Genomic DNA, 27,592 nt, shown 5'->3' on the forward strand with positions numbered 1-27,592 from the left:
GCGCAGCGAGCCACCGAGCCCGAAGTGTGGTGAGCGGACGCGGAAAACTAAGCAAATAGCTTAGTGGGCGCCCAACTAACAGATAAGTACCGATTTTATTGTGATATGCGCTTTTATTACAGCGCAACATCTAAAATAAAATCATGCTCCATTTATGATACAGGATTGCACTACAGTATGTCTGTTTTCTTCTGAGCTTTTTCAGATTCCTGGATTGTATTTTACTAAAATACTTTTATTATGAACTGATATTTGGTGTATGTGATCTATAGGTTTCGTCGGTGGGTTTTATAACACTTTTTTCTATAAAAAATGTTGCCAAGTAGGGTTACATGCTCATTGTCTGACATTGTCACCTTTATGGAAGTGGCAGACAATTTTATTAATATTTGAATAATTGAATACAGCGACATTCTTTTATATATGTTTTATTGAGTTACTAGTCTTATGAATGTTTTCTGCTTACAGTGGAACTAAACTTGAACATAAAACAAATATTTATGATACTTTGTGCAGTGAGACTGAAAGGATCGTGAACCAGGCCAGTCAGAGAAGATTTATTGACTGATGCCAATATTTCCATATTAATTTCATCACTGACCTTTTCTATCCTATTTACGCCTGATGTAAGATATGAGCAAAGCAATTTCCATTATAAAAAGTTTGATAATAGCACAGTATAAGCGCCATGTCTAAATGCGCACATTGCAGTACGGATGGTGTAATGGTTAGTATTCCTGCGTCACAGCGCTGAGGTCATGGGTTCGATTCCCACCATGGCTCTAAATGTGCAGAGTTTGTATATTCTCCCCGTGCTTGCGTGGGTTTCCTCCGGGTACTCTGGTTTCCTCCCACAATCCAAAAATATACTGGTAGATTAATTGGCTCCCAACAAAGTAACCCTAGAATGTCTGTGTGTGCGTGTACATGTGGTAGGGAATACAGATTGTAAGCTCCACTGGGGCAGGGACTGAATGTTCAAATATTCTCTGTAAAGTGCTGCGGAATATGTGTGAACTATATAAGAAACTGTTAATAAATAAATTAATACATTTATTATGGTAGAAGATCCTTATGTGTGTGTGTGTGTACAGTACACAGTGCAGTATGTTGGGTGGGCAGGTTTGAAAAAAAAGACCTTGAAAAAGTGCTAGTTTTAAAGCCCGAAACGCGTTGGTCTGTGGAGGATCTGTTGCTGGTTCAGGTGTAGAGGCACACTGCAAAGGTCATCTCAGTGTTATTCTGTGTCCACCATCCAGATTGGAGGATCACGGGATAGACTCCACTTGCCAGCGTTTGTTTTAGGATTCATTTGGATCCTTATTTTTTATCCTTGTTTTTACCTTGATGTTTTATGGAATAAAAGCCTTTTTTTGAGGATTTATCACGTTCTCCATTTCCTGAGATATATGGCAGTTTGGACTGGCAAAGAAACCTTTCTACGCACATAGGGCTCTATGCCTAGGTGAGTGATTAACAGAGGGGGCCTGCACATGGGAGTGGATTGTCCGTAAAATATACCTTTGTATGAAAATAGGGTGCTGATCAGAGGTCAGTATTTAGATATTGGACGCGCCTGACAGAGTGTGCCGTACGTGGCAGCTGTGGATATTTGAGGAGGAGTATTGGCCATCCAACATAAAGAAACCCGTATATGCATATAGGGCTTTTGGTTAAGGTCAGTTAGGAAATCATCCCCTGTCTAGACACAGGAAGACAGTCGGGATTTCCATCTTCTCCTATGTGGGAATTATAATACATGTGGAGATACAGCGCCAGAGACATCACCCAATTTTTTGGAGTATATGTGGAGGATTAAGGTGATCCTAGGTGTTTGTCATTGGCAGCAGTATTCATCTAGCGCGGTCATTGCCCCATACTTCTTGTTTGTTGTAAGGTTTGAAAAAAAATTAAACGACTGCATTACCACTAATGGCCACAGATGGTGACAGACAAAGGCGTAACTACCATAGGTGCAAGGGGTGCAGCTGCTATGGGGCCCAGTGCTGAAGGGGGCCCATCTTTGCTATATAATTAATATATTGGGATGCGGTCATTTGGTCTACTGCATTATGGTCGACAGTCATTAGGTCGAATCCATTAGGTCGACATGACTCTAGGTCGACATAGGAAAAGGTCGACATGATTCTAGTTCGAAAGGTCATTAGTTCGACAGGTCATTAGTTCGACATTGTCTATGTCGACATTCACAAGGTCGACATGGAGTTTTTCACTGTTTTTTGAGCCAACATGTGCCGACAGGCGGTATTTCATGCCCTACCATACACTAGGGCGTGGTGGGAGAATAAAATAGTGTGCCGAGCGTAGCGAGGCACCGTGCCCGACGCATAGCAAGCGCAGCGAGCGATGCGAGGGGATGCAGTGCACTTTAAACTGTGTCCATGTCGACTGTGTTGACATTCAGGTAAAAAAACAGTGAAAAACCCCATGTCGACCTTGTGAATGTCGACATAGACAATGTCGAACTAATGACCTTGTCGAACTAATGACCTGTCGAACTAATGACCTTTCGACCTAGAATCATGTCGACCTTTTCCCATGTCGACCTAGAGTCATGTCGACCTTTTAGCATGTCGACCTAATGGATTCGACCTAATGACTTTCGACCATAATGCAATAGACCAAATGATCCCAACCCAATATATTTTACATACATTTATCTTCATCAGTCGATAAATAGGGGGCCCTTACAAACTTTTGCTATGGGGCCTACTAATATATAGGTACGCCTCTGGTGACAGAGAGTACATCCATTCTTGAGCAATTACTAATTAGATATGTCATCACATTTGTAGTTACAGCTGAAGTGAACAGTAAATAATGTTTCATTGCACTGGTATTATATGTACACTGTAAGAGCTTGTTTTTTTGCAGAAGTAATAAACTTGTACTTGGACTGAATCAATGCTTGTATTATTATACACATACTGTATGCTATTGATAAATGGAAACTACTTCACAATTGTTACGATGAATCCCACTTAAACGTCTGAAACATGTCACTATTCAGGCATTTAATATGATTTTGAACCTGTCTCTTACAAAAGATATCTTCAAACATACATCCCCACTAATATGACACAATGCTTCTTTATATAGATACTTACAGGTATTTCACATTGCTTCTGTCTGAGGTAGGGAGGGGTATAATTATCCCAGCACTCTACCTGTGAATAGGACTCCAGCACTGTATATGCTGATAGTTTGGTTTCACCAGGAGTATTTCACATTTAAGATTTATGATGTGGAAATATGGAAGCACTGCCTAAGAATTGCCTCTCAGCCATCCCATAATTATAGCCCAGCACACATAACTCATTTTAAAGGAAAACCATACTGTAGTCCAGTGGTTCTCAAACACAGGTCATGATTTCCAGGTCTTCTGGCAGGTGCACTGTGTGTCACCAACTGTCACATTTTAAAAGTCTACAGGTGATCTGGGAAACATGAGCTGTGTGGGGTCCTGAGGGCTGAGTTTGAGAACCTGTGCTGTAATCCGAACAGCCATAATCACGTTGTGTTCTTGCCTTGAGACGGGAAGTGTGGTGTGTTCACCTGGCCTGCATCAAGGCATCTTTGTATGCGCAATACATATATATATATATATATGCTACCTCATTTCTATAAATGTTTATTTTTCAGGTAAAATACAAGAGGGACTTTGAAGAAAGCAAAGGACGAGGCTTCAGCATTGTAACGGACACACCTGAGCTACAGCGGCTGAAAAAAACCCAAGAACAGATCAGCAATGTACGTTGGCGTGGCATCACATCTCCATATAAGACAGCTGGTCTGATTTATATTATTGGTGTTTGTATGTGGAGATACTTTGGATGAACATGTGCTTGTATGAATGTGTGTCAGGTTCATGTGTGTTAGTATGTATATACTGTGTATATGCGTGCAAATGCGCTCACCATAGGTTCCCACCGTAATGGAGTTGTGACAGATCTAAGAGAGGAGTCAGGAATTTGGTAAGTATGAGAGGTGGGGAGAGGGCTTGCGGGACAGAGCAGGGGCATGTGTGTGGCGGACATTGTGGAGCAGGGGTGGCAGACAGAGTGGGGAGTGGTGGGTGGGATCTAGTGATGTGCACACACAGGGGGACAGAGCACATAAAAAGACGTACAGATGGAGCCATCCTCATGTAGCCCTTTAATAATTACTCTGCTAATCACCTACTGTATTGTTCTATGTATTGTATTGCAGCTGAGAACAATAGGCCTTGGTGAGCTATGGCTATCCAGAGATGGCTAGATGAGGATAGCTCCATCCTCATTTCCAATAACGAATAGACTGATAGGGGCCACGCCACATTACCCACAGATGTCTTCGGGGCCACTCCACTATAAACTTTTCAGAAATTTCTGATTTAAAATAATAACACTGCTCTGTACATTACAGTCATGTAGATGAGATGACGCTAATTCTGCTTTCCATACATCACTCACTAGTGGCATAGGGTATCTTACCGGCTGTGTTACCATGGTTTTTATGCGTCTTGTAAACATAAAATGAAATACACCTCGGCCTTTACAACAAAGTTGCACTGTGACAGCTTTGCACATTTTTTTTTTTTTTGTAATGTAAGCAATTTCCTCCTCTTTATGAGAGATACTGAGCTATTTTTGCCATAGATGCTGAATGTTGAAAATGCATCCTCATGTCTAATGGGTAAGTGAAAGATTTTTTCATCCATGGTACAACTATATTTCCTGGGGTAGTAGATTTTTAAAAGATCTTATTTGTGCATTGAACGCTGGAAATTTGGAACTCGGCGTGAGGTTAGGATTCTGCTTGGTCCTGCATTACACAAATTAAGGCCTCTTTCATCCTTTCTTGTGGCTTATTAGTAGATGTATGCTCTGTGTCCTACTTATCTGAGGTGACGTCTCCAATTAACAGCACTTCTCAAAGCTCGAGCTGTGATACAGTTCTTGTATCAAAACCCTGCAAAGACGTCAAGGAGACTTTAGGAGCCTGAAGCAGTGTTGCCAAAGCTTCGCAGATAACAACATGGCTACCTGCTGTTAAAAAGAAAAGCGATCAAGAACTGTGTATAGCATTATAATTGTACCATACTTTTCTAGTAGTGCATTATCACTAGCGAACCAATCTTTTCACTACAAGACTTACAGAGGGGAAGCAAGATCCTGACAACAGATGATTCATTGGGACAAGGTAAATACCTTCATATTAATGTTATTAAGTAGTACATCCTATATATATATATATATATATATATATATATATATATATATATATATATATATATATATATATATATATATATATATATATGTAGACTAGATCAAAATGATGGAACAACATATTGGTAATGTCAGTTTAAAATTTTGGTGAGATTACAGGGCTTTATGCCTTACAATTGCCAGCGGTAATAGCCAGTAATTTGAATTCCGATTCTCTGCTTTATGCCTTGGGTTTAAAACTCAACAATGTGTCAGCTGTTTAACCCATTTTGACATCAGAATGAAGACAGCGTATTTGTATACAGAGATTCATTGTTCATCCACTTTTTTTCGCAACGAGAACTCCTTAATGCCCGGTACACACCAGGATGATGGTGCTCGTGAGCGGGTCGTCACAGGAACCCGCTGCAAAAATGCCCCTGAAAATTGGAAATAAAAGACCTTGCTGGGACCTCTAGTTTGCCAGCAAAATAAAAACTTTATTTTTTCAGCTATTATAAAACTTACCGGTACTTGTGTATTTTGGCGGCGCCCATCGCATCGCATACCATTACGCATACGATGGTATGCGATGCGACGCGATTTCATTGGTTAGTGTACGATGGCATACAATTTTCAAATTGTATGCCATTGTACATGGCATACAATGCCATACGATGCGATGCGATGCGATTAAACATTGTATAAGCACCCTAATGGGTGCTTATACAATGTTAAGCACCCTAATGGGTGCTTACAATGTTAAATGCACCCCCACGGCACCCCCCCACTATAAACATGAACCCGAAGCGTGGCGAGCGCAGCGAGCCCGCGAGGGTCGGCGGTACGCGTCCTACGACCTTTTCATACCCCCACTATCCACGTCGGCGCGGAGTTGAGAATAGATTAGTGTGGCGAGCGCAGCGAGCCACCGAGCCCGAAGCGTGGCGAGGGGACGCGGATACCTGTGAAGCCCGCGAAGGGACGCGTTTACCTGTGAAGGTATCCGCGTCCCCTCGCGGGGCTCGCCACGCTTCGGGCTCGGTGGCTCGCTGCGCTCGCCACACTAATCTATTCTCAGCTCCACGCCGACGTGGATAGTGGGGGTATGAAAAGGTCGTAGGACGCGTACCGACGCCCCTCGCGGGCTCGCTGTGCTCGCCACGCTTCGGGTTCACGTTTATAGTGGGGGGGGGGGGGGTGTGGCGTGGGGGTGCATTTAACATTGTAAGCACCCTTTAGGGTGCTTATATGATTTTTCATCGTATAGGGGGTCAAAATCGCGTCGCATCGCATGCCATCGGGTACATGGCATGCGATGCGATACGTTCATCCAACGATGCTGAAATCGGGCGCCGCCAAAATACACAAGTACCAACTTACCCTACACATATCACCCATCGCTGTGGTAAGGACCCTAGTGCTGTGGTGCTGTATCGATTTCAAATGTATGAAAATTGTTTGGTTTCAGGGGCCCGAAACACAACATTAATTTAGATTTGAAAATGAGAAAATTTGATGGCCCTTTAATAAATAAATCCCAGTGTATCGCCCAGGTATCCCTTGCTGGTAAAACCTAGTGCTGCTAATGGAGGAATTGGGGAGAGCCCACGCTCTTTCGCTAAAGCTTACTAAGATGGGGTGTTGCTATGGGCAACCAGTCAGGTGCTTAATAAATAAGAAGATTCTGATAGGTTGCTATGGGCATCTTCAATAGATATCCCATCATAGTAAAATGACACCTTTGTTCCTCAATTTTCCTACTATTATTAGGCTGCCATTGCTAGTTCTGGCTTCATTTGGGGTGAGGGGCAATACACCCTATTTAAAAAAAAAAAATTCTTACGGTTTGTTTACACAATCCCTGCTGAGGTGTCTAACCCCTCCCCCCCCCCATGTATTTTTTATGGCTACAGGGGGAGATGTATCAAACCTTCGAAGGACAAAGTGAAGAATTTGCCAATAGCAAACAATCCGCATCAGCTCTCCACCTAATCACTCTCGAAACATTGATTCATCCCCCCTTCTGGGTGCGTGGTAGTGTCAGGCTAATTGTGTTTTTTTTTAGTCGCGCAGGAAATTTTCTTCCTTTTCAGAAGCGGGAACTGCAATATGGTGCCCTCCTGGCACTGCAGTAACAGTTCTGTAATGGCGGAATCACCACCAGCTCTACCGTCCTTTCATTTCAGCCGGTTGTCCTTCAAGAAAAGACATCAGAACACAGTTACAAGAGGAAAGGCGAGAACTGAATGGGAATAATTGTCTTGTCCCTCCTGTGATATGGCCAAACTCAAAGGGGACACCTGGCAAGGTTTATGAGGTAAGGAAATTAGATCTACTTGAGAAAATAAGTTGATGGTTTCCAGGGGAATGCGGCTGTTGAAAGCAAACTCTCATGAGCTAAATGGGGCTTTTGTGCTGGGACTCTCCTTTATGCGCTCCCGGGAGCTCTGTTGAATTTTAAGTTGCGGTGTCTTATTTTCTCAATCTGGAAAACAGTGGATTTAAAAGGCCCCAATTGTGCTGTTTGCACTTTGTATGTTTCTCTTGTTGCATTAAAGCAGGGGTCCTCAAACTTTTTAAATAGGGGGCCAGTTCACTGTCCCTCAGACTGTTGGAGGGCCGGACTATAGTAAAAACAAAAACTATGAACAAATTCCTATGCACGCTGCATACTGTATATCTTATTTTAAAGTGAAGAAACAAAACCGCAACATGCGCTAGAGAGGAAGCCGTTACATTGTCATTACAGCATAATGACAATGATAGCGTCAAGCTGGGACTTGTAGTACTAACTGTTACCATACCCGCGCACCAGACAAAGCCCATCTATTCCCCCTGCAGCGGCCGTGACATGCGCAGCACTGTACATCCCCCGCACCTGTCTGTTGTGGTGGCTGGTGTTACTGTACAAGGCCGCAGGCCGTCAGTTCTCCATCTTCTGCATCTCTCTCCCTTCCCCACACCACACACCCCGGCCTGGGAACTCACATCATCTCGGTATCGCCTCACACCCTGTCTCTGCCACCTCAGCCCAGTGCCGGAAGTGTGTGTTGCTAACGAGAGTTTAGGTCGAACGTCACTTCCGGTCTGATTTTGCCATAACCTGGCGGGCCGCATAAACATCCTCAGCGGGCCGCATCTGGCCCACGGGCCGTAGTTTGAGGACCCCTGCATTAAAGGATAAGCTAGAAATGACAGAAAGCAGCAGTGTGCCAAAGTGCCATCGTTACAATCACAATGATAGCACTTTATTGCTAGAATATTTAGTCGACACTTAAGTATACTCAACACATATTGTGCTCACAATGCAGGCTTGCCTTTTGTGTGCAGAATTAATCATAGTCAGGCACAGCAGGGTATAGCATCTAGTCAGAGTGCCCTGTCTAGGACAGCCGGTGATGTAAATATTGTAGACCAGTGTGATTGGTGCGCTCTCCCGGAACAGGACATAGAGATTGTAGATTAGTATATAGTTATACACATAAGCTGGGTACACGCTGTACAGTTTTTACTTAAGATGCGATAAACTCACAAGTTGTCTTTGCAAGGAAGACCTCAGATATTTATGCATACACACTATACCAGTGATGGCTAACCAGCTGTTGTTGAACTACACATCCCAGCATGCTCTGCATCAGATTTAGCATGGCCAAATAGTAAAATTGGAACGGCATGCTGGGATGTGTAGTTCAACAACAGCTGGAGTGTCAAGGTTAGCCATCACTGCACTATACAATTGTTTCTTCCAATCTGACTAGTTATATGTCCCATTGACAGGATGGAAGGATTGGGTACCTTGTACAAGCTGCATGGGTATCCTTTGTCAGCAGACAACACTACATAATGCAGGGCCAAATGGGAGATTTCTAAACAGGGTGTTCCAGATATGTTCTGCTCCGAAACACTGCCATCTGTTGGCAGCAAGTAAAACTACATCTACTAGCTTTCGTAGCTTTTGCTTCAAGCTGGCTTACTAGCATAAATGTATGTATATATGTGTATATATATGCACGCAGGTCAGCCTGCTAATTTGCCGGTGAAATTATAATAGGCCACGATGCGACCGACGCGATCAACGCGATTTTCCCATAGAGGATTATGTTAAATTATTTTTAACGTCAAAATCGGGTCAACGCGATTTTACATAGGGTACAATGGGAAATGGGCCAATATGGCCCATTTCTCATTGAATATTGTTATAAAGTATGGTTAATGCCCCCCCATTGTTAACGGCACCCCACTATTGACGTCAACCCGAAGCGTGGCGAGCGGCGGCGGTACGCGTCCTCCGACCTTTTCATACCCCCACTATCCACGTCGGCGTGGAGTTGATTTTATAAGCTCGAAGCGTGGCGAGGGGACTCGTATACCTGTGAAGTTATGCACGCCCCCTCGCGGGGCTCACTGTGCTCACCACGCTTCGGGCTCGGTGGCTCGCTGCGCTCGCCACACTTTCTAAAATCAACTCCACGCCGACGTGGATAGTGGGGGTATGAAAAGGTCGGAGGACGCGTACCGCCACCCCTCGCGGGCTTGCTGCGTTCGCCACGCTTCGGGTTGGCATCAATAGTGGGGTGGCGTTAACATTGGGGAGGCATTTAAACCATGAGTGGGGGTTTTCTATTAAAATGGGGGGTTTTGGGGCTTTTTACATTGAAATCAATGTAAAATCGGGTCTCAGGGACCATTTTACATTGATTCCAATGTAAAAATCGGGTCGATAGCGTTGATGGCATCGCATGCGATTTGGTTGGCATGCGATGCAATCGACGCGATTTTTCCGACCTGATCAATACAATCAAAATCCAGGGCGCCGTGCTAGGAAATATATATATATATAGGAAATATAATATATATATATAATATGTTACTGACAGCATTCAGGGGACTTTTCAAACTTAGTAATTGATATTGTATATCGTAAGAGACTGCGGTACTCTATATAGTATACACACGTCACACACACATACATAAAAATGTATAGGCACGTAATCATATGCGTCTCCCTTTGTTACCAGTGCCCTGCCTCTCTAGCTGCCATTGCTGAGTGCCTCCGGCCTCTGCCCACTTCTGACACCACTGCTGACTGTCTGCCTCAGCCAAGCGCTTGTAGCTCCCCTCAGCCATATTTGTGCTTTGCATAGCAGAGAGAGCTCTGAGGAGCAGCAAGAGTCAGTCTCTGTAACTGTGTGCTACGCACTGCCTCTGTCGACAGAAACAGCAACATGGCCGACCAGGGGGTGTTCTGGCTACTCACTCAGAATCTCCCCTGCAAGAGCCAAGGAAATGTTTGATACCATCTCCAGATTTATTTCATTTTATGAGCATCCTAGAAGATGTTATCATGCCATGGGACCGATTTAGCTTAGATAAATGGAGATTGTACATGCGTACACATTATACAATCCTCAGGTCATACATTTCTCAGATGATCTGCCAGATAATTGTTTAGCATATACCCAGCTATAGGGCCTGAGTTTTATGCTGCTCATTATATGGCTACAAATAGTGAGATCTAGCTAACTGCACATCCGCTGAAGCAGATCTATGCTCTTCTGTCTGCAATTCCGATTCGGATGGATCTTGGGCGGATCTCTCCTTGTGTGAAATAAGGTGTTTCTGTAGGGTAACAGCACTGTTTCTGGTGGATCTCTACCAACCAGCATGGTTATAGCAATAGTGACGTTACTATTATTATTACATTTTAATGATAATGCGCCACAAGCAGAGCCGAATTTCCCATTAGCAAAATATCCACTGTACTGTACTATATTCCATCGTAAATAGAGTATAAATGGGTAGGACATGCAGATACTGCCCCCGTAACCTGTCCTACTTAGTAAATATGTATTCATAATAAAAGAACATGTCACAGTTAGTGGCTTTTTTTATTAATCCGCCATTATCAAATGAGGGCTTATAAGTGATCAGGGGGGGGGGGGGGGGGTAGGGGCGAACATTGTTGTTGTGCCTAGGGGCGCCCTCATCGCTAAATCCGCCCGTGATCGGCAGCACCATACATACGGCACACAGAACAAAACAGTTCTGGAGGCCATGGGCGGGATGTATTAACATACATCGCCGCCCTTCGCACTGCAGCCGCCGCGATGCTGTTGCATATGTACTAACATATGCGGCCAGCATCGGGCTGCGGTAACGGAGACCCCCGCGATACCTGTGATGTGGGCTGCGGGGGTCTCCGTCACCTCCCGGCGGCTGGCAGCGTCCCCCTGCGTCTCCTCCTCCCCCCTGAAGCCGGATGACCTCCCGGCTGTCACACCAGGGGGAGGAGGAGATTTTGGAGGACGGGAGGGGGGGGGGGGGGGGCGCGGACATCATACGGCGGGAGGCGAAAGAAGCCCATAGGCTTCTATAGGGTATCGCCACCCAGGGGGTGGCGATACCCAGCCTTGTGAAAACGGGGCGGACGGGGATTGATACATAGGAAAATGCCTTAAAACGGGGGTTTTACGGCATTTTCCCTTTAGTAAATCTCGCCCCATATCTTCAGAAGGATATAAATACATTGGAGAGTGTACAAAGAAGGGCAACTAAAATGGTGCATGGCCTACATCACAAAACGTACCAGGAAAGACTAAAAGATCTTAATATGTATACTTTAGAGCAGAGAAGGGAAAGGGGGGACATGATAGAAATCTTCATATATATCAAGGGTTTTAACATAGTACAGGTGGGAAATTTTCTTCAAAGGAAAAGAAGTAATAGAACACGAGGACATGCACTGAAACTGGAGGGAGGGCGGTTCAGGGGAAATGTTAGAAAGAATTACTTCACAGAAAGGGTAGTGGATAAGTGGAATAGCCTCCCATCAGAGATGGTAGAGGCTAAGACAGTAGAACAATTTAAACATGCTTGGGATAGGCATATGAATATCCTTACAAAGAAATAAGGATTAAAAAGGGCTGAGATTACCTGAAGGGTAAAAAAAGGGGCAGACTAGATGGGCCAAATGGTTCTTATCTGCCGTCAAATTCTATGTTTCTATGTCAAATTCTATAATACAGGGTACACAGAACAATACAGGGTACACAGAACTTGACATTACAGTAACTGGAACACTAATACAGAGCACAGATGGAGTGTGTGCAATATATTTGATATAAAAAATTTAAATGATTTGCCACAAATGTAATATTCCAGATCATTGCTATAAGGCAGCAATTGGTTGCAAAGCCTAAATGTTACAAATCTATTTTTTAGCAGTAACAGCCTGGAATTATTTCTTGAATCATGGTCTTCTGCAGTATCAGCATTTCCTTCTTGGCAAAAGTTTTTTTTAAATATATATTAGAAAAAAAGGGGCTTCTGATTGTCCACGTGTTTTGTGATTGGCAGCCCCTAGCATTGGTTTTGTTTATCACTTTGACCATAAATAACGTGGAGGCTCACGGAACCCTAGGGTGCCTAGGCACAGAGGGCCTTATTCTAGTTCACTCTTTCTGACAAAATCCTTCTTAGATGGACAAAACCATGTGCACTGCAGGGGAGGGGGGGGGGGGCAGATGTAACGTGCAGAGAGAATTTGATTTAGGTGAGTTATTTTGTTTCTGTGTAGGGAAAATACTGACTGCTTGATTTTTCCACTGCAATATAGATCTCACTTTGAAGTAAAACTCCACCCAAATCTAATTCTCTCTGCACAGGTGACATCTGCCCCCCTGCAGTGCACATGGTTTTGTCCATCTAAGAAGGATTTTGTCAGAAAGAGTGAACTAGAATAACCCCCACAGTTCTGGAACCACTGCCCTAACACACAACAAGTTGAGATGTAGCTAAATAAGCTAATTGCAATATCGTATCTTGTGCCAAATTTGAATTAAACAGCAGATTCAATCTAGTTGGAATAGTGTACATATTCCTGAACAGTTTCCAATAGGCCCCTAGAAATGTATGGATGAATAACTTATTAGATAAAGACCAAACTGGGCTGAAGTTACAATTCTGGCCATTCACAGTACACTCTTGCTTTTCTAGCAAATTCTGCAAATTGAATTTACAAGTCTTATTCATTTTGTCTTGATCAATGCCATAAATATAACTGCTGGCACCAATATTCATATACTTATGTACATTATTTTGTTGTTGGTATTTACTATTAGTAAGGCATAATTAAACACTTAAAGGTGCCCAAACTCGCTGCGATCATTGCATGCAATTTGTTCCTTATCGCATCGCATGCAAATCGCATGCAATTTGCGTGCGATGCGATCGGGACCTAGTTTAAAAAGTATGTGCAGCACATTCTTTTTGAACTGTGCGATGGGATGTGCGAAGGAGCGCGCATCACACCCGCAAATCGCACTGAGTTTGTTCCCTGAAAAAAAGGTCAGATCTTGTCTTACTTTTTTCTAAAATGTAATGAAGTTTAGAATGTACTTGCACCCTGCCTTTTTCTGCATGGTAAAATAATCTCCTACAACCCCAGCAGAATTACTCCCTAGTGGAAAAAGGGTGCCGGACAGGGTCCCGACAGTCGGGATTTACCCGACCCTCATGGAGCTCGCTTCGTTCGCTACGCTTCGGGCTTTGTGCACACCCTTTACAAAATCAACTTTATGCTGACGTGGATAGTGGGGGTATGAACAAGTCGGGAGGACTCATACCGCATCCCCTGACTATGCTAACTTCATAAACTCCGGTTAGCCACGAACGTACACACAGTACGTCGCAGACACAAGCTGACTAGGCGCTGGCTGCGGGAACATGACGCTGATGCTGACAGGGATACTGCGCTGACTACATAAGTGGCGCCGTGAAACTACACAAGTACCTTACGGTTTTTTATATGTACAAGCAGCGTACCTAACGTGCACTGGGGACAGCCCGCCGATTAACGCTCGTCCTATCCCCACTGCAGGAACAACACTAACCCTGCTGCTTGTTCCGGGCTGTGCACGAGATCTTGCGATAAAAGCGAGATCTCTCACATGCCAAGAGAGCCAGCCGGGGGGGGGGGGGGGGGGGGGGTGTGTTTAGGGGAGAGATGAGGTTTTTGAAAATGTGCATGCGCAGGCCTGCCTGGGGCGCTGATAGGGAGAGCCTTTAAAGCTGGGCATAACAGCGCTCCTTATCGGCAAATGGGGGGTTAATACATTCAGCCATAACGGGTGCCTGCTTCTCTTGTTATGCAGGAGAAGGACCCATTATTTTACAATCGTTATGAGCGGTTTAATACATCTGTCCCATAGTAACACAGTAATTAAGGTTGAAAAAAGACGTTAGGGGGGAAGGAAGGTAGGGGAGCCCTTCTCAAAAGCAGTAACCCCCTTTTGAGTTTTGCACAGAGAGAGAGAGATCGCAGAGAGAGAGAGAGGGATCGCAGAGAGAGAGAGAGGGATCGCAGAGAGAGAGAGAGAGAGAGAGGGATCGCAGAGAGAGATGGGGAGAGAGAGGGATCGCAGAGAAAGAGAGAGATCGCAGAGAGAGAGAGGGATTGCAGAGAGAGAGAGGGATTGCAGAGAGAGAGAGGGATCGCAGAGAGAGAGAGAGAGGGATCGCAGAGAGAGATGGGGAGAGAGAGGGATCGCAGAGAGAGATGGGGAGAGAGAGGGATCGCAGAGAGAGATGGGGAGAGAGAGGGATCGGAGAGAGAGAGAGATCACAGAGAAAGAGAGAGGGATTGCAGAGAGAGAGAGAGGGGGATCGCAGAGAGAGGGGTCGCAAAGAGAGATAGAGAGAGAGGGATTGAAGAGAGAGAGAGAGGGATTGAAGAGAGAGAGAGAGATTGAAGAGAGAGAGAGGGATTGAAGAGAAAGGGATCGCAGAGAGAAAGAGAGAGAGAAGGAAAAAGAGGGGTCACATAGAGAGAGAGAGAAGGATCGCAAGAGAGAGAGAGAGAGGGATTGCAGAGAGAGAGAGAGGGATCGCAGAGAGAGAGGGATCGCAGAGAGAGAGAGAGATCGCAGAGAGAGAGAGAGAGATCGCAGAGAGAGAGAGATCGCAGAGAGAGAGAGATCGCAGAGAGAGAGATAGAAAGAGAGGGCTCGCAGAGAGAGATAGAAAGAGAGGGCTCGCAGAGAGAGATAGAAAGAGAGGGCTCGCAGAGAGAGATAGAAAGAGAGGGCTCGCAGAGAGAGATAGAGAGGGATTGCAGAGAGAGATAGAGAGAGAGGGATCGCAGAGAGAGATCGCAGAGAGAGAGAGAGATCGCAGAGAGAGAGAGAGAGATCGCAGAGAGAGAGAGATCGCGCGCGAGAGAGATCGCAGAGAGAGAGAGATAGAAAGAGAGGGCTCGCAGAGAGAGATAGAAAGAGAGGGCTCGCAGAGAGAGATAGAAAGAGAGGGCTTGCAGAGAGAGATAGAAAGAGAGGGCTCGCAGAGAGAGATAGAGAAGGATTGCAGAGAGAGATAGAGAGGGATTGCAGCGAGAGATAGAGAGAGAGAGGGATCGCAGAGAGAGAAAGAGAGAGAGAGGGATTGAAGAGAAAGAGAGAGGGATCGCAGAGAAAGAGAGAGAGGGATCGCAGAGCGAGAGAGAGGGATTGCAGAGAGAGAGCTAGAGAGAGGGATCGTAGAGAGAGAGATAGAGAGAGGGATCGCAGAGAGAGCTAGAGAGAGGGATCGCAGAGAGAGAGAGGGATCGCAGAGAGAGAGAGGGATCCCAGAGAGAGAGAGGGATCCCAGAGAGAGAGAGGGATCGCAGAGAGAGAGAGAGGGATCGCAAAGAGATAGAGAGGGATCGTAGAAAGAGAGAGAGGGATTGCAGAGAGAGAGGGATCACAGAGAGAGAGAGAGAGAGAGGGATTGCAGAGAGATAAAGAGAGAGGGATTGCAGAGAGATAAAGAGAGAGGGATCGCAGAGAGAGAGAGAGGGATCGTAGAGAGAGAGAGGGATCACAGAGAGAGAGAGAGAGGGATTGCAGAGAGATAAAGAGAGGGATTCCAGAGAGAGAGAGAGAGAGAGAGAGGGATTGCAGAAAGAGAGAGAGAGAGGGAAAAAAGAAGGGTCACATAGAGAGAGAGAGATGGATCACAGGGAGAGAGAATCCCTGATTCATACTCTCCACATGCACTATTCTCTATTACAGAGAGAAGCCATTCACGGGCACACCCCCCCTCCGAAATTCGTGGATGCCCCCCACCCCCACCGAAATTCACGAGTACCCCTCCCCCACCCGCGCCACCCCCCTGAAATTCGGGGTTCCCCTCCCCTGTCCGCTATCCCACCCCCAAATCTATGGGTATCCCCCCCGCGCCCCCCCCCTGCCCGAAATTCGCAGGCACCCCCCCCCCGCGCGATGGGGGTGCCATGTCACTTTCAGCAGGGGGGCTGTACGCTGAGTACAGAAGTACTCACTGTTGATGTTAGGTCTGGCAGTCAGTGCTGAGTGGGAGGAAGGTGCTGGCAGGAAGAGAGGACATATGGCTCATCTGCCCAGATGCCCAGACTGCAGCGTTCCTGATGCACGATGTCCTGTCTACGGAGATTTCACCCTTCCAGCCGCGTCGCTGCCACAGGCTTGCTTGGTCATGGGTGTCAGTCAGTGTGCTCTGGTGGAGGGGGCTTGGCCACTGCTCTTCAGGCAGAATGGTCCTCCCGGAAAACATGCAAAACGGCCCGACAGAGGAGCTGGCCCACTGGGAAAATTGCCCGGTGTCCCGGTGGACCAATCCGCCCCTGCTTTGTATTCTAGTAATTTGAGAACTTTAATTAGCTTAGTTGCCCTTCTCTGTATCTGTTCCAAATCATTTATGTCCAGAACTGACCAAGTGTGGTCTCACCTATGCCTTGTAAAGAGGCACTATCACATTGGCATTACTTGAATCCATTCCCGTTTTAATGCATGCCAATGTCTTGTTTGCTTTTGCTGCTGCACTTGAGCAGTGTGCACTATTACCCAGTTTTTAATCTATGATTAAATAACTCCATTTAGCCTATATGTAGCTTGTTCATTTTTGTTCCCATAATGAATTACTTTACATTTATCAACTTTAAACTGCATTTTCCACCTTTCAGCCCACCTTTCCAGTTTACTTAAGTCACTCTGTAATGTTTCCACATCCTCCCCGAGTTAATTTCCTTACTCAGTTTCGTGTTAAATATTATGGGCCTTATTCTAGTTCACTCTTTCTGACAAAATACTTCTTAGATGGACAAAACCATGTGCACTGTAGGGGGGCAGCTGTAAAATGTGCAGAGATAATTAGATGTGGGTGAGTTATTTTTTTACTGTGCAGGGTAAATACTGGCTGCTTTATTTTTACACTGCAATATAGATTTCACTTTGAAGTAAAACCCCACCCAAATTTTAATTCTCTCACAAGTTACATCTGCCCCACCTGCAGTGCACATGGTTTTGTCCATCTAAGAAGGATTTTGTCAGAAAGAGTGAACTAGAATAAGGCCCTATGTCACTTCATATATCATTAATGAATATATTAAACAAGGTAGGTCCCAATATTGAACCTTGCGGGACTCCACTTTGGACCTTACCCCAGCTGGAATATATGCCGTTTACCACCACTCTCTCACCGATTGTGCAACCAGTTTTACATAGTTACATAGTTACATAGTAGGTAAGGCTGAAAAAAGACTTGCGTCCATCTAGTTCAATCTGGTATAGATATCCATTGCTGATTTGGTAGGTTCTGATATTTTACAGACAAATTATATTTCTTATTTGTACCCATGGATGTTTTTCTCCAGTAAATGTTTGTCCAACTTTGCCTTGAACGCATTTAATGAGCCAGCCGTTACCACCTCTCTGGTAAGAGAGTTCCAGAGTTTGACTGTTCTGACCGTAAAGAAATTCTTTCTACTAGCTGAATGAAATCTTTTTTCTTCTAATCTATACTCATGCCCTCGTGTCCTAGATTTCTTTCTAGTAGAAAAGAGGGTGTGTGACAGTTCCTTATATTGGCCCTTGATATACTTGTACATGTTGAGCATGTCCCCCCTTAAACGTCTCTTTTCTAATGTAAATAGTCCCAAATTGCTTAATCTCTCCCCGTAGCTTAAATTCTCCATTCCCATAATAAGCTTTGTTGCTCGCCTTTGGACTTTTTCTAATTCTATGATGTCCTTTTGAATCCAATTACAATTTTTACCTCCTAACCCTAAATTACTTAGTTTTATTAATAAACTTTTATGAGGCACCGTGTCAAAAACTTTAGCAAAATCAAGAAGTATTACATCAACAGATTTCCCTAAGTCTAGCCCCCTACTGACATCCTCATAGAAGCTAATTAAATTAGTCTGACATGATCTATTTTTGACGAACCCATGCTGAGCCTTACTTATCACCTTCTCCTGTTCCAAGAAATTATGGATACTATCTCTTATGATTCCTTCAAATATTTTCCCCACAATGGATGTAAAGCTGACCGGTCTATTATTTTCAGAGTTAGTTTTGTTACCTTTCTTCCATATTGGTACTACGTTAGCTATGCGTCAGTCCCTTGATACTGTCCGGGGGTTTATTGATGCCACCCTATCCTGCTTTGTGCTTCCATTTGTAAATAACCAAAGTCATTCATACATGATTTCTTTGTGAATGAGTTTCTTGCGTAAGGACAGGCTCACTTATCCAAGTGTTTACTAAGTGGCAAAAACTCTGGTTTAAACTCCTAAACAGTAGCTAGGTGACATGGTGCCCAGAGAAAGGTATTTCATTTTTTATCATTTTTTCCTTGTTATAGTAATGCCCCTTACACATTATGTCACACACTATAATGCCCATTACACATTATGCCACACGCCATAAAGCTTATTCCACTTTATGCCACACCCCATAATGCCTATTACATTTCATTGTGAGCCAATCGAAGCTCGTTGCGTGCCCTCTAACCTCCTCAGCTCCTGGAGCCACCCATCCTATGTTGCTGCTATTGTAGCTATTTAAGATAACTATATTCATTTTCCCTGCATGGTAAACACACATTAACCCATGTATATATTGGGCTTTATAGAGGGCTCCCTTTTTCAGCATCACTGTGCAATTATATTTGTGGCAAAAGTTCCTTTGATTCCTAATTTTTATCAGCCTAACACTGTAAACAGAACATCAGAGAAGTGGGTTGCTTACAGAACTGTTTTACAATGTATTTAGCCTGTTAATTAATGGCAAGATAGAAACAATTCAATTTAGTGAGCAAGGTATATTTATGGCTACATTTACCATTGGGCAGGACAGAGGGGGTTTGGAAACCGCATAGGACTTTTCTTTCTATATATGTTTCTCTAGGTAAACTGACTTACAGGAAAGTGATTCCTACTGTAATTGGTCACTGTGCACTCTATTATTTATAGTGGAAGTACTACGATTGTCAGTGGTGCACCCCTGAGTCTAATAGTATGGATTTTGGAATATCCAAGAGAGGAAGAAAAGGACTCTCAAAGGGGGCACTCTTGTATCTCAAAGAAACGTGAGGTAAATGTTAAAATGTAACCTTTATTTATACATCTGAAAGTAGGTTCAAATGACCTTTACACATAAAATCAATGAAAGCTTAGCGAAAATATAGAAAACTCTATATAGCATAGTGTTGGGAACCGCGATTGAGTGTCGTGCCACTTCTTCTGTTCATCTGTCTTATCGAAGATAGTGGACAAGAGAATGAGAGTGTTTAGTCTGCGTCAGGCAGAAATTATAGAGCAAGTATCTAGCACTAGGACATACGTGGATGCCCTCTGATGCTACCTGCAGTGCAGAGTAAGCGTACCCACGTGCCTGTATGATAATTACTATTGAATACCTGAGAAATTGGTAAGGAAATTGAATAGGTGATACAAATATCCAATGAGTTTAGAACCTGTGTCTCAGTGGAACTCCACTTCTGCTGTTCATTTGTTTTATTTTATGATAGTGGACAGAGAATGAGACAGCGGTGGGCCAACATCAGATTATAGTGACAGGCGTAGTGGTATTAAACCTTTGAGTTACAACATCTCAGTGAGAGATGCGCAAAATATCCCCTAAAAATGCCATCATCTCTGTGAGAGACGTGTAAAATATGAATGTCAACATGCAAAATATTGGCTAAAAAATGCCAGCATCACTCACATTTGTTATATAAATTCAAATAAAAAAATGTTGTGTAAAAAAAAAAAAAAAGATTATATTACATATATAAGGTAAATATCACAGGTCATTATGATGAATAAAAATGTTTGCTTGGCAATTTTAACACCAATTTTGACAACTTGACTTGCCACTCAAAGGGTTAAGCACTATGGCCCCTGCTGTGTGCAGTGCAGAGTGGGCACAATTCTATTAGCTTGTGCGATATTCACAGAGAAAGTAAATTGGCAAATAGTATAAAAAATAGGGGATTGCAAAACACAAATAAATTCAATAATTCTGCTTTATAACAAGTAATTATTGTGGGATCAGAGCTACAATAATTAGAGAGCAATAACGTAGCTATTTTCCAATAATCTCAATTGCAGTTTAAAGAGCGGTGCGTATAGCATGAGTGTATAAAAAATGTTGCATTTGTTGCATCACTGTATTGTTTGGCCAGAGTAAAGGCCCCAATCCATTAGGGCAAGGTTTCGCATGCAGTACATGTGATACCCCGCCACCTCACTTAGCAGCTGTCGGGCGGCAGGATCGCATACAATATGCGGTCCTTTTGCATACAATGCATGGGAATGCAACTCGCATCGCAACCGCAGTAAAATGACATGTGATTTGTCACTTTCTATGCAATAATGTGTTGGAATCTCATAAAAAAGTGGCCATATTGCACTAGTGAATGGCGGCCTTAACTCACCTACCGGAGACAATGTGGCACCCAATGTCTCCAGTTGGCAGGTCATAGCGGATTGAGGGAATAATAAATGTTTGTCATAGTTTTTGTTGCAGAATATAACAAAATTACGGCCTTATTCAGATCACTTTGCTCGGACACTAATTTGGGCAGCGTACCGATGTTGTGCGTATACATGCGCAGAACCATTTCAGTGTATGTCTGTACACAAGGAGCATGCAAACTCGGCGAGAAGTCCGGTCGCCGAGCGCTCGCTCCTGGCCTTCCGAGCAGGTGGTGGAGAGGGGCGTTCTGGCCTGATCAGGGTCATTGTCATATGCGCACGCCCTGCGTTTCGTGGGTGTTCCCATAAAAATACAGGCGTGCGTATGGAAATGCGGTCGTGACGTGCGTGCAGGGGGGCGGACAGCTGACTTAACCGGATGTCAGTTGCACGCCCATATCCCTGCTTTTACTTCGCTCATATGTACGAGTGGTCTAGACCACTCGTGCATGGGCGAGCGCTTTCCACATCATTCGATGGTTGGCGACCATCGAATGATGGTGGAAGTTCCCACAGACATGCAAATGGGTATTCACATAAACATGCCGAGCGACCGAATTCAGTGTGTGCATGGGTGACGCAGGTGATCCAATAGCTAGGCGGGGTTTGGTACATTCGCTTTGGCCTTAATTCGCGTCTGAGCGAGTCATTCTGAATAAGGCCCTAATGTGCAGGACCACCACTGTATTTACAGCAGTGGCTTCTGTGCTGGGAACTGTATATGTACATACAGCTTTCATTGTCCTCTATTTTTATGGTCTTTTAAATGTAGTGTCCTCTGGCATTATATATAAGGTGCAGCAGGCTATCCCCCGGCTCATACAGGACAGTGCACATGTGATTGACACAGCTTTTTATTAGTGCACAATCCCTGACCTCGGTTCAATACCTTTGTTCATGTGCTGCCTAAGGAAATCATATTGATTAGCACTTACATCCAGCCATACCCATAATATGAGCCATTGTCTCTCTATATAAGATCATGATAAGCCTAGAAAATGAGTTTTGACTTAATAGAATGCTGAGCCGATCGAAACATATCAACCAATGTAATTTAAGTAGTATGTGAATGCTACATGTTTTATACATATGTAGCATATAAATGAACAGTATTTCATTTTTATTATTTATTAACAATTTCTTATATAGCGCGTACGCATTCCGCAGCGCTCTACAGAGGAGCGTACAATCTATATTACCTACCACATGTACATGCACACACACAGACATTTTTAGAGTTATTTTTTTTATTTTTTTTGTTGGGACACACCATATACTCCTTATGCCAGGCATGTCCAAACTATGGCCCTCCAGCTGTTGTGAAACTACACATCCCAGCATGCCTTGCCATAGTTTTAGCATTCCCTAATAGCAAAACTTTCGCAAGGCAAGATGGGACTTGTAGTTTCACAACAGCTGGAGGGCCGTAGTTTGGACATGCTGGCCTTATGTAATACAATAGTAGACCCCCTTATACATTCTGCTACATGGAAGGAGCCAAAATTCACACGTAATGAGTTAAAATTCACATTATGCCTCACAGAATAAGCCAAAATTCACACAGAATGAGCCAAAATTCCCGTTATGCCACTCGGACAGAGGCAAACTTCAGGGACAGTGAGAGGGATGGTGGGGTTGCAGGGACAGAGACAGCGGGGACAGAGGTGCAGAGAGGGATGGCGGGACGCAGGGACAGAGACAATGGGGACGAAGGGACCGAGATGGAGGGGAAGCAGGGACAGAAACACGGGAATGCAGGGACAGATACGGCGGGTCCGCAGGGACAGAGATGGTGGGGATGCAGGGACAGAGACAGAGGGGGTGCAGGGACAGAGAAGGCGGGGATGCAGGGACAGAGAAGGTGGTAATGCAGGGACAGAGACAGAGGGGATGCAAGGACAGAGATGGCGCGGACACAGGGATAGTGATGCATTACAGCAGGATATTTACTGTGCAAGCCTACCTACCAGGGGTCCAGTGGTGGAGACCAGAGGTGCTTCAGCAGCAGCAGAGATGACAGCTGTGAGCACCCCACGTGAGCATCCAGAGGGGCTCCAGAGGCGGCAGGGTTTTATAGCCAGGTGCAGGGCCGGCGCCACCACTAGGCAAATCTAGGCATTTGCCTAGGGCGCCGGCCACTGGAGGGCGGCATTGTGCCCCCCGTGCCGCGGGGGTACCTGTCCTGCGGCGCTGTGTATTTAAAGCTGGCGGCGGAGGCAGCGAGGGGTCCCTGCAGTCAATAAGAAAGAGCGTTATCCGCCGGGCTATGCGGAAGCGCTTCTGTTGTGAAAACACTGTCCGCACGCTGATTGGCTGATTGATACGCACAGCATCTATTCAATCAGCTTGGGGGGGCTCCCAACTGCCACCCTCCGCAGCGGGACAATGCCGGCCGCGGGTGGGACAGCGGGGCAGGACCCGAAAATCGTGACTGTCCCGCTGAAATCGTGACACTTGGGAGGTATGCAATTGGGAAAAGTGGGAATGTTTGATGAAAAGTGTGTGTGTGTGTTTGTGTGTGTGTGTGTGTGTGTGTGTGTGTGTGTGGGGGGGGGGGGTACGAACTGTTTTGATGGATGGACATTACTAGTGGACTCCTCCCTCCACTCTGGCTACTTTTTTTTTGCCTTTCGCAGGCATCTACCACAAACTTCGTCTTTGTTCTGTATCAAAATAGCCATGCCCAAATTGAGGAAACTGTTTTGCAGGGGGAGACTTCTGCGGATCCTCACCAGGGGAGCCCCTAGGTACCTTTCCCTTATTGGGAAATCCAGCACGTAGTGCCTGCAAGTCTACTGCCATCTACAGGGCAACTACTGTAGGTACTAGTGGGGAAATGGACTGATCTATGGCTACACCTGAACTTATACCGACACTTTAAGGATGACAATTAATAGGATGTGATTTTTAGTAAGGATCTGAAATCACACCCTATCACGTGTTGAAATCGCAAGTTCTTTGAAGAAATCCACTATTTAATGGAATGCGAATTGAGGCATGAAAAATGCAATGTGAAGCGATAAAGTGCAAATTTTAGTTATAAAAATGTGCGAATTTCAGTCATGAAAATGCGCAAATTGATGCATATGACCCAGACAAAATGGCTTTGGGTCCCCCCTCCTGGGCATAACCAGCCCCGGGCTCACAGAACCGGTCCTGGTTTTAGAAATTCAGGGGACAAAAATATATGGGATCCCCAGGATTTCTAAAACCAACATCAGGCTCAAGGGCAGGTCCTGGTTCCTAAAATACGGGGGACAAAGTGAGTAGGGGTCCCCCGTAGTTTGGTAACCAGCACTGGCCCCAAACAGTCAACAGGGTAATGCCACAGCCGGGGGACACTTTTTACGTAAGTTCCCCCGGCCAAAGCATTCATCCCTGTGGCTGGTCAGCCCAGGCAGGGACCCTGGAGGAGTGGAGACCCCCTCAATAAAGGGGTCCCCCCCTCCAGAGTTAACCATGCTCAGGCTGAAGCCCGGGGCTGTCCCCGATGCCCCTGGGACAGTGGACACCGGGCTGATAAATCGTTAATAGTAGATTAAACTATTGTGTAATGTAGTGGAACTACAAGTCCCAGCAAGCCTGCAATGCATGCAGGGACTTGGAGAACCACAAGCCACAAGTCCCAGCATGCGGGCATTAAAGGGCCTGCCTTGTCTTGTAGTTCCACAATATTGAAATAAAACACACTCTTATACAGGAACAGTATAACTTTATTACACACTACATTCATTCACACATACATTACCTATGGATTCCCTCAAAGGCCTGTCTTCTTATCCAAGTAGAGTGCAAACGGGTACCTGTTGAAGGAAATTCTATTCACATGCCCTCCAGTGCCGAACAATCGGCTTCTCCGGCTGCACGTACCCTCGGCTGCACGTACCCTCGGCTGATTTTTACAATCTCACCTCTTCCCACACACCGGGAGTTAGGCCCGCCCACCAGCCAATCGGGAGCGGCCATTACCCTGTTGGTGGTTTGGGCTCGTTGCTGGTTGGCAAAATATGGGGGACCCCTACTCATTTTGTCCCCTGTATTCTGGGATCAAGGACCAGCCCTTGAGCCTTTTGCTGGTTTTAGAAAACTTGGGTATCCCCTATGTTTTTTGTCCCCTGAATTTCAAAAACTAGGACCAGTTCTTTGAGCCTGGGGCTGGTTAGAGGGGAGACCCCATGATGTATTTTTTTCAAATTTTTACTTTTACACTTTTTGGGGGGGACAAACCATGCACAGATCTTACTGCTCTGTGCATGGTTCTGTCTAACTTGACATGTTGAACTTGTTCTATTTGTTTTGCGATTTTTGGTAATGTTTTTAAAAAAATCGCATCCTATTAAATTTGCGAGTTGTGTACTTTTTAAATGGGAAAACATCTGGTTGCAAATTGATGGTTGAGAAAAAAAATCGATTTTTGCAGCAAAAGGTGGGATTTTACTGCAAATTGGACCTTGTCAATTTGGCGATTTTGAAAAACGTGCAAATTCTGACTTTTTTGACTAAAAATTGCAAAAGTCGAAATATCTCATCCTATTAAATGTCACCCTAGAGGTCTACTGGTTAACTGGAAATAGGCAATCGGCTGCCTTGTTCTTAGCTATTGTATAACGTATACATTTGGCAGATTTCCTAACTGTATGCATATTTTACTGATAAAATAATACATTAATTTTACATAAACTATATGGAATGTTCAACCTGTTCTAACAGCTTTGTTTCCATAACAGATTATAGTATAAGAAACCCCCCATCTGCTTCTATAGTCAATTAAATAATATTATTCATGATTCTAACATCTGAAGAATTTCTAGTTTGTGCTGATATCTGTATGGCATCTCATGGGTTCGTGTTTTACAACTTAAGCCCTGCTTATATAGGCAAAATCGAATCTAAAGCCAAAGGTTTGCAACCGCATTCGATCCCGATGCGCGGCCCCACAACATTAAAATTGAAAAAAAAAAAAATAGGCTGTGCAAGCAAGTCTATATAGTACAGACCTGTACTATATAGTGTAAATCAATGTGTACACCGCGCCGTGCAATTCCATCCTGATCGAATTGGGATTGAATAGAAAACGAATCGCACCGTGTGTATGGAGCTTTAGTTGGCGATATGTTCTAGATAAATGGTTCTCAATTATTTTTACTGGACAAAAAGATGGAGCACCTCTCAGCCAGCGCCGGGGCTCGCCAGAATGCCCCCATTGGTGAAATGGTGCTTCATTTGATTGGGACGCGCAAGCGTCCCACACACATGTTCGTCCCAGTTTCCGGGCGTTGGGGGATACGAACCCTGCCCGTCTCCGCTTCAGGGAGGGTGCAGGGAGGTGGGGGACGCTCGGTGGGGACTGACGGGGAGCTCCATTGGAAAGGGACTCTGTTGGAAGGATGACATCCTGGCTCCTCCCTGATGCAGGAAAATGGGGAGGGGCAGATGAGACTTTATTTTGACAAGCCTGCACAGAAGCCTGGATGGCAGTGGGTGAGCAAACTCTCCACCACCTGCTCTGCTGATTGGCCAGAGTACATCCTGGAGCAGGAGGGCGGGAAATGGTAAGCACACTCTCCTCCCCTGCTCTGCTGATTGGCCGGAGCATGTCCTGGAGCGGGGGGGGGGGGGGGGGTCGAAAACTCCTTGCTCTGCTGATTGGCTGTAACTCACAGTTTGAGAAGTGTTGTTCTAGAAAGCCCAGATCATGTTGTGGCTCAGTTATAAGGCTCCCTTTTGGTAAGCTAGCTATTTATACCACTATATAAAATGCTGTTACAATGTTTGTTGCTACAAAATGTCCCACGCCATTATATTCTGTGATAAATATGTGTAACCGCTGATGATTACCATCTAGAATACTAGTGAAAGGAGTGGATTTTTCTTTTCTTTTTAATGACATGATCATCCCACTATTATACAGCTTGCCCATGCCCTCTCTTATCGCCATATGCATTAACCCTTTATCGATCACATTGCCTTCGTACTTTAAAAGAAAATATTTTTCCTTGTGGCTGCAATACTCCACTTTCACCACCAGGTTCGGTTTGATGTTGCCAAATGGCCACAGCCTCTGAAATTTAACAGATTTACAGCGAGATGAGATAAAAAAAAAAAATCCTGCCTTAGGTGTAGCCATTTGGCAACAATATCAATAAAGGGTCAAAAGTGTCTAGCCAACTTCGGAAAATTATTTAGCAATATTTAATATTATTTTTGCGATGATAAGAATCTATATTCTGGTGGCAGCATTAGTTCGGGCCTAGACGACCTGCTGAAAGAGTGCGGCGTCGTTATAAAGGAACAAAATTCCCTCTGTGTTGGTGATCTGTAAATTTCATCAGTTTTGTAGTGATTGTTGGGAAATACAGTATATACAATTTCATTGTTTTTTTTACCGTTATTTCTGGAACATAACCCATCCAACACCTATTATATTATCTCGCTCATAAATCCCTGGTATTTGACATCAAGCCTGGAAGATTACCTCACTCTTGGCAGGGCTTGTGTCCTTGCACTCATTATGTACAGTACCTGCTGACTTGCAATGACCTCCATGTTCTGTGCTCTAAATTGGTTACAGTCATTGTTTAGATTAAGGCTGCTGCAGGCAATC

The 27,592-nt window shown here is 44.6% G+C and overlaps 2 protein-coding genes across 10 annotated transcripts in view; both read left to right on the forward strand.

Annotated features, from left to right (window-relative positions):
• The window catches only part of LOC146081212 (LIM zinc-binding domain-containing Nebulette), a 236,469-nt gene that overhangs the window by 109,061 nt on the left and 99,816 nt on the right, over positions 1–27,592 (forward strand). For both annotated transcript variants that reach the window (XM_083189311.1, XM_083189310.1), the window contains exon 4: positions 3,664–3,771. In XM_083189311.1, the coding sequence (XP_083045437.1) occupies positions 3,664–3,771 (108 nt within the window). The remainder of the gene's footprint in view (positions 1–3,663; positions 3,772–27,592) is intronic.
• LOC146081210 (uncharacterized) overlaps positions 3,782–27,592 on the forward strand; it is a 108,941-nt gene continuing 85,130 nt past the window's right edge. For 2 of the 8 annotated variants that reach the window (XM_083189304.1, XM_083189308.1), the window contains exon 1: positions 6,501–7,530. The gene's annotated coding sequence lies outside the window, so the exon portion shown is untranslated. Of the gene's footprint in view, positions 5,203–6,500; positions 7,531–27,592 lie in introns of those variants that run through there. The other 6 variants (XM_083189307.1, XM_083189301.1, XM_083189302.1 and 3 more) reach the window with 6 other exon arrangements.

Source organism: Crinia signifera, chromosome 5 (assembly GCF_055691185.1).
Source record: "Crinia signifera chromosome 5, ASM5569118v1, whole genome shotgun sequence".
Taxonomy (NCBI): Eukaryota; Metazoa; Chordata; class Amphibia; order Anura; family Myobatrachidae; genus Crinia; species Crinia signifera.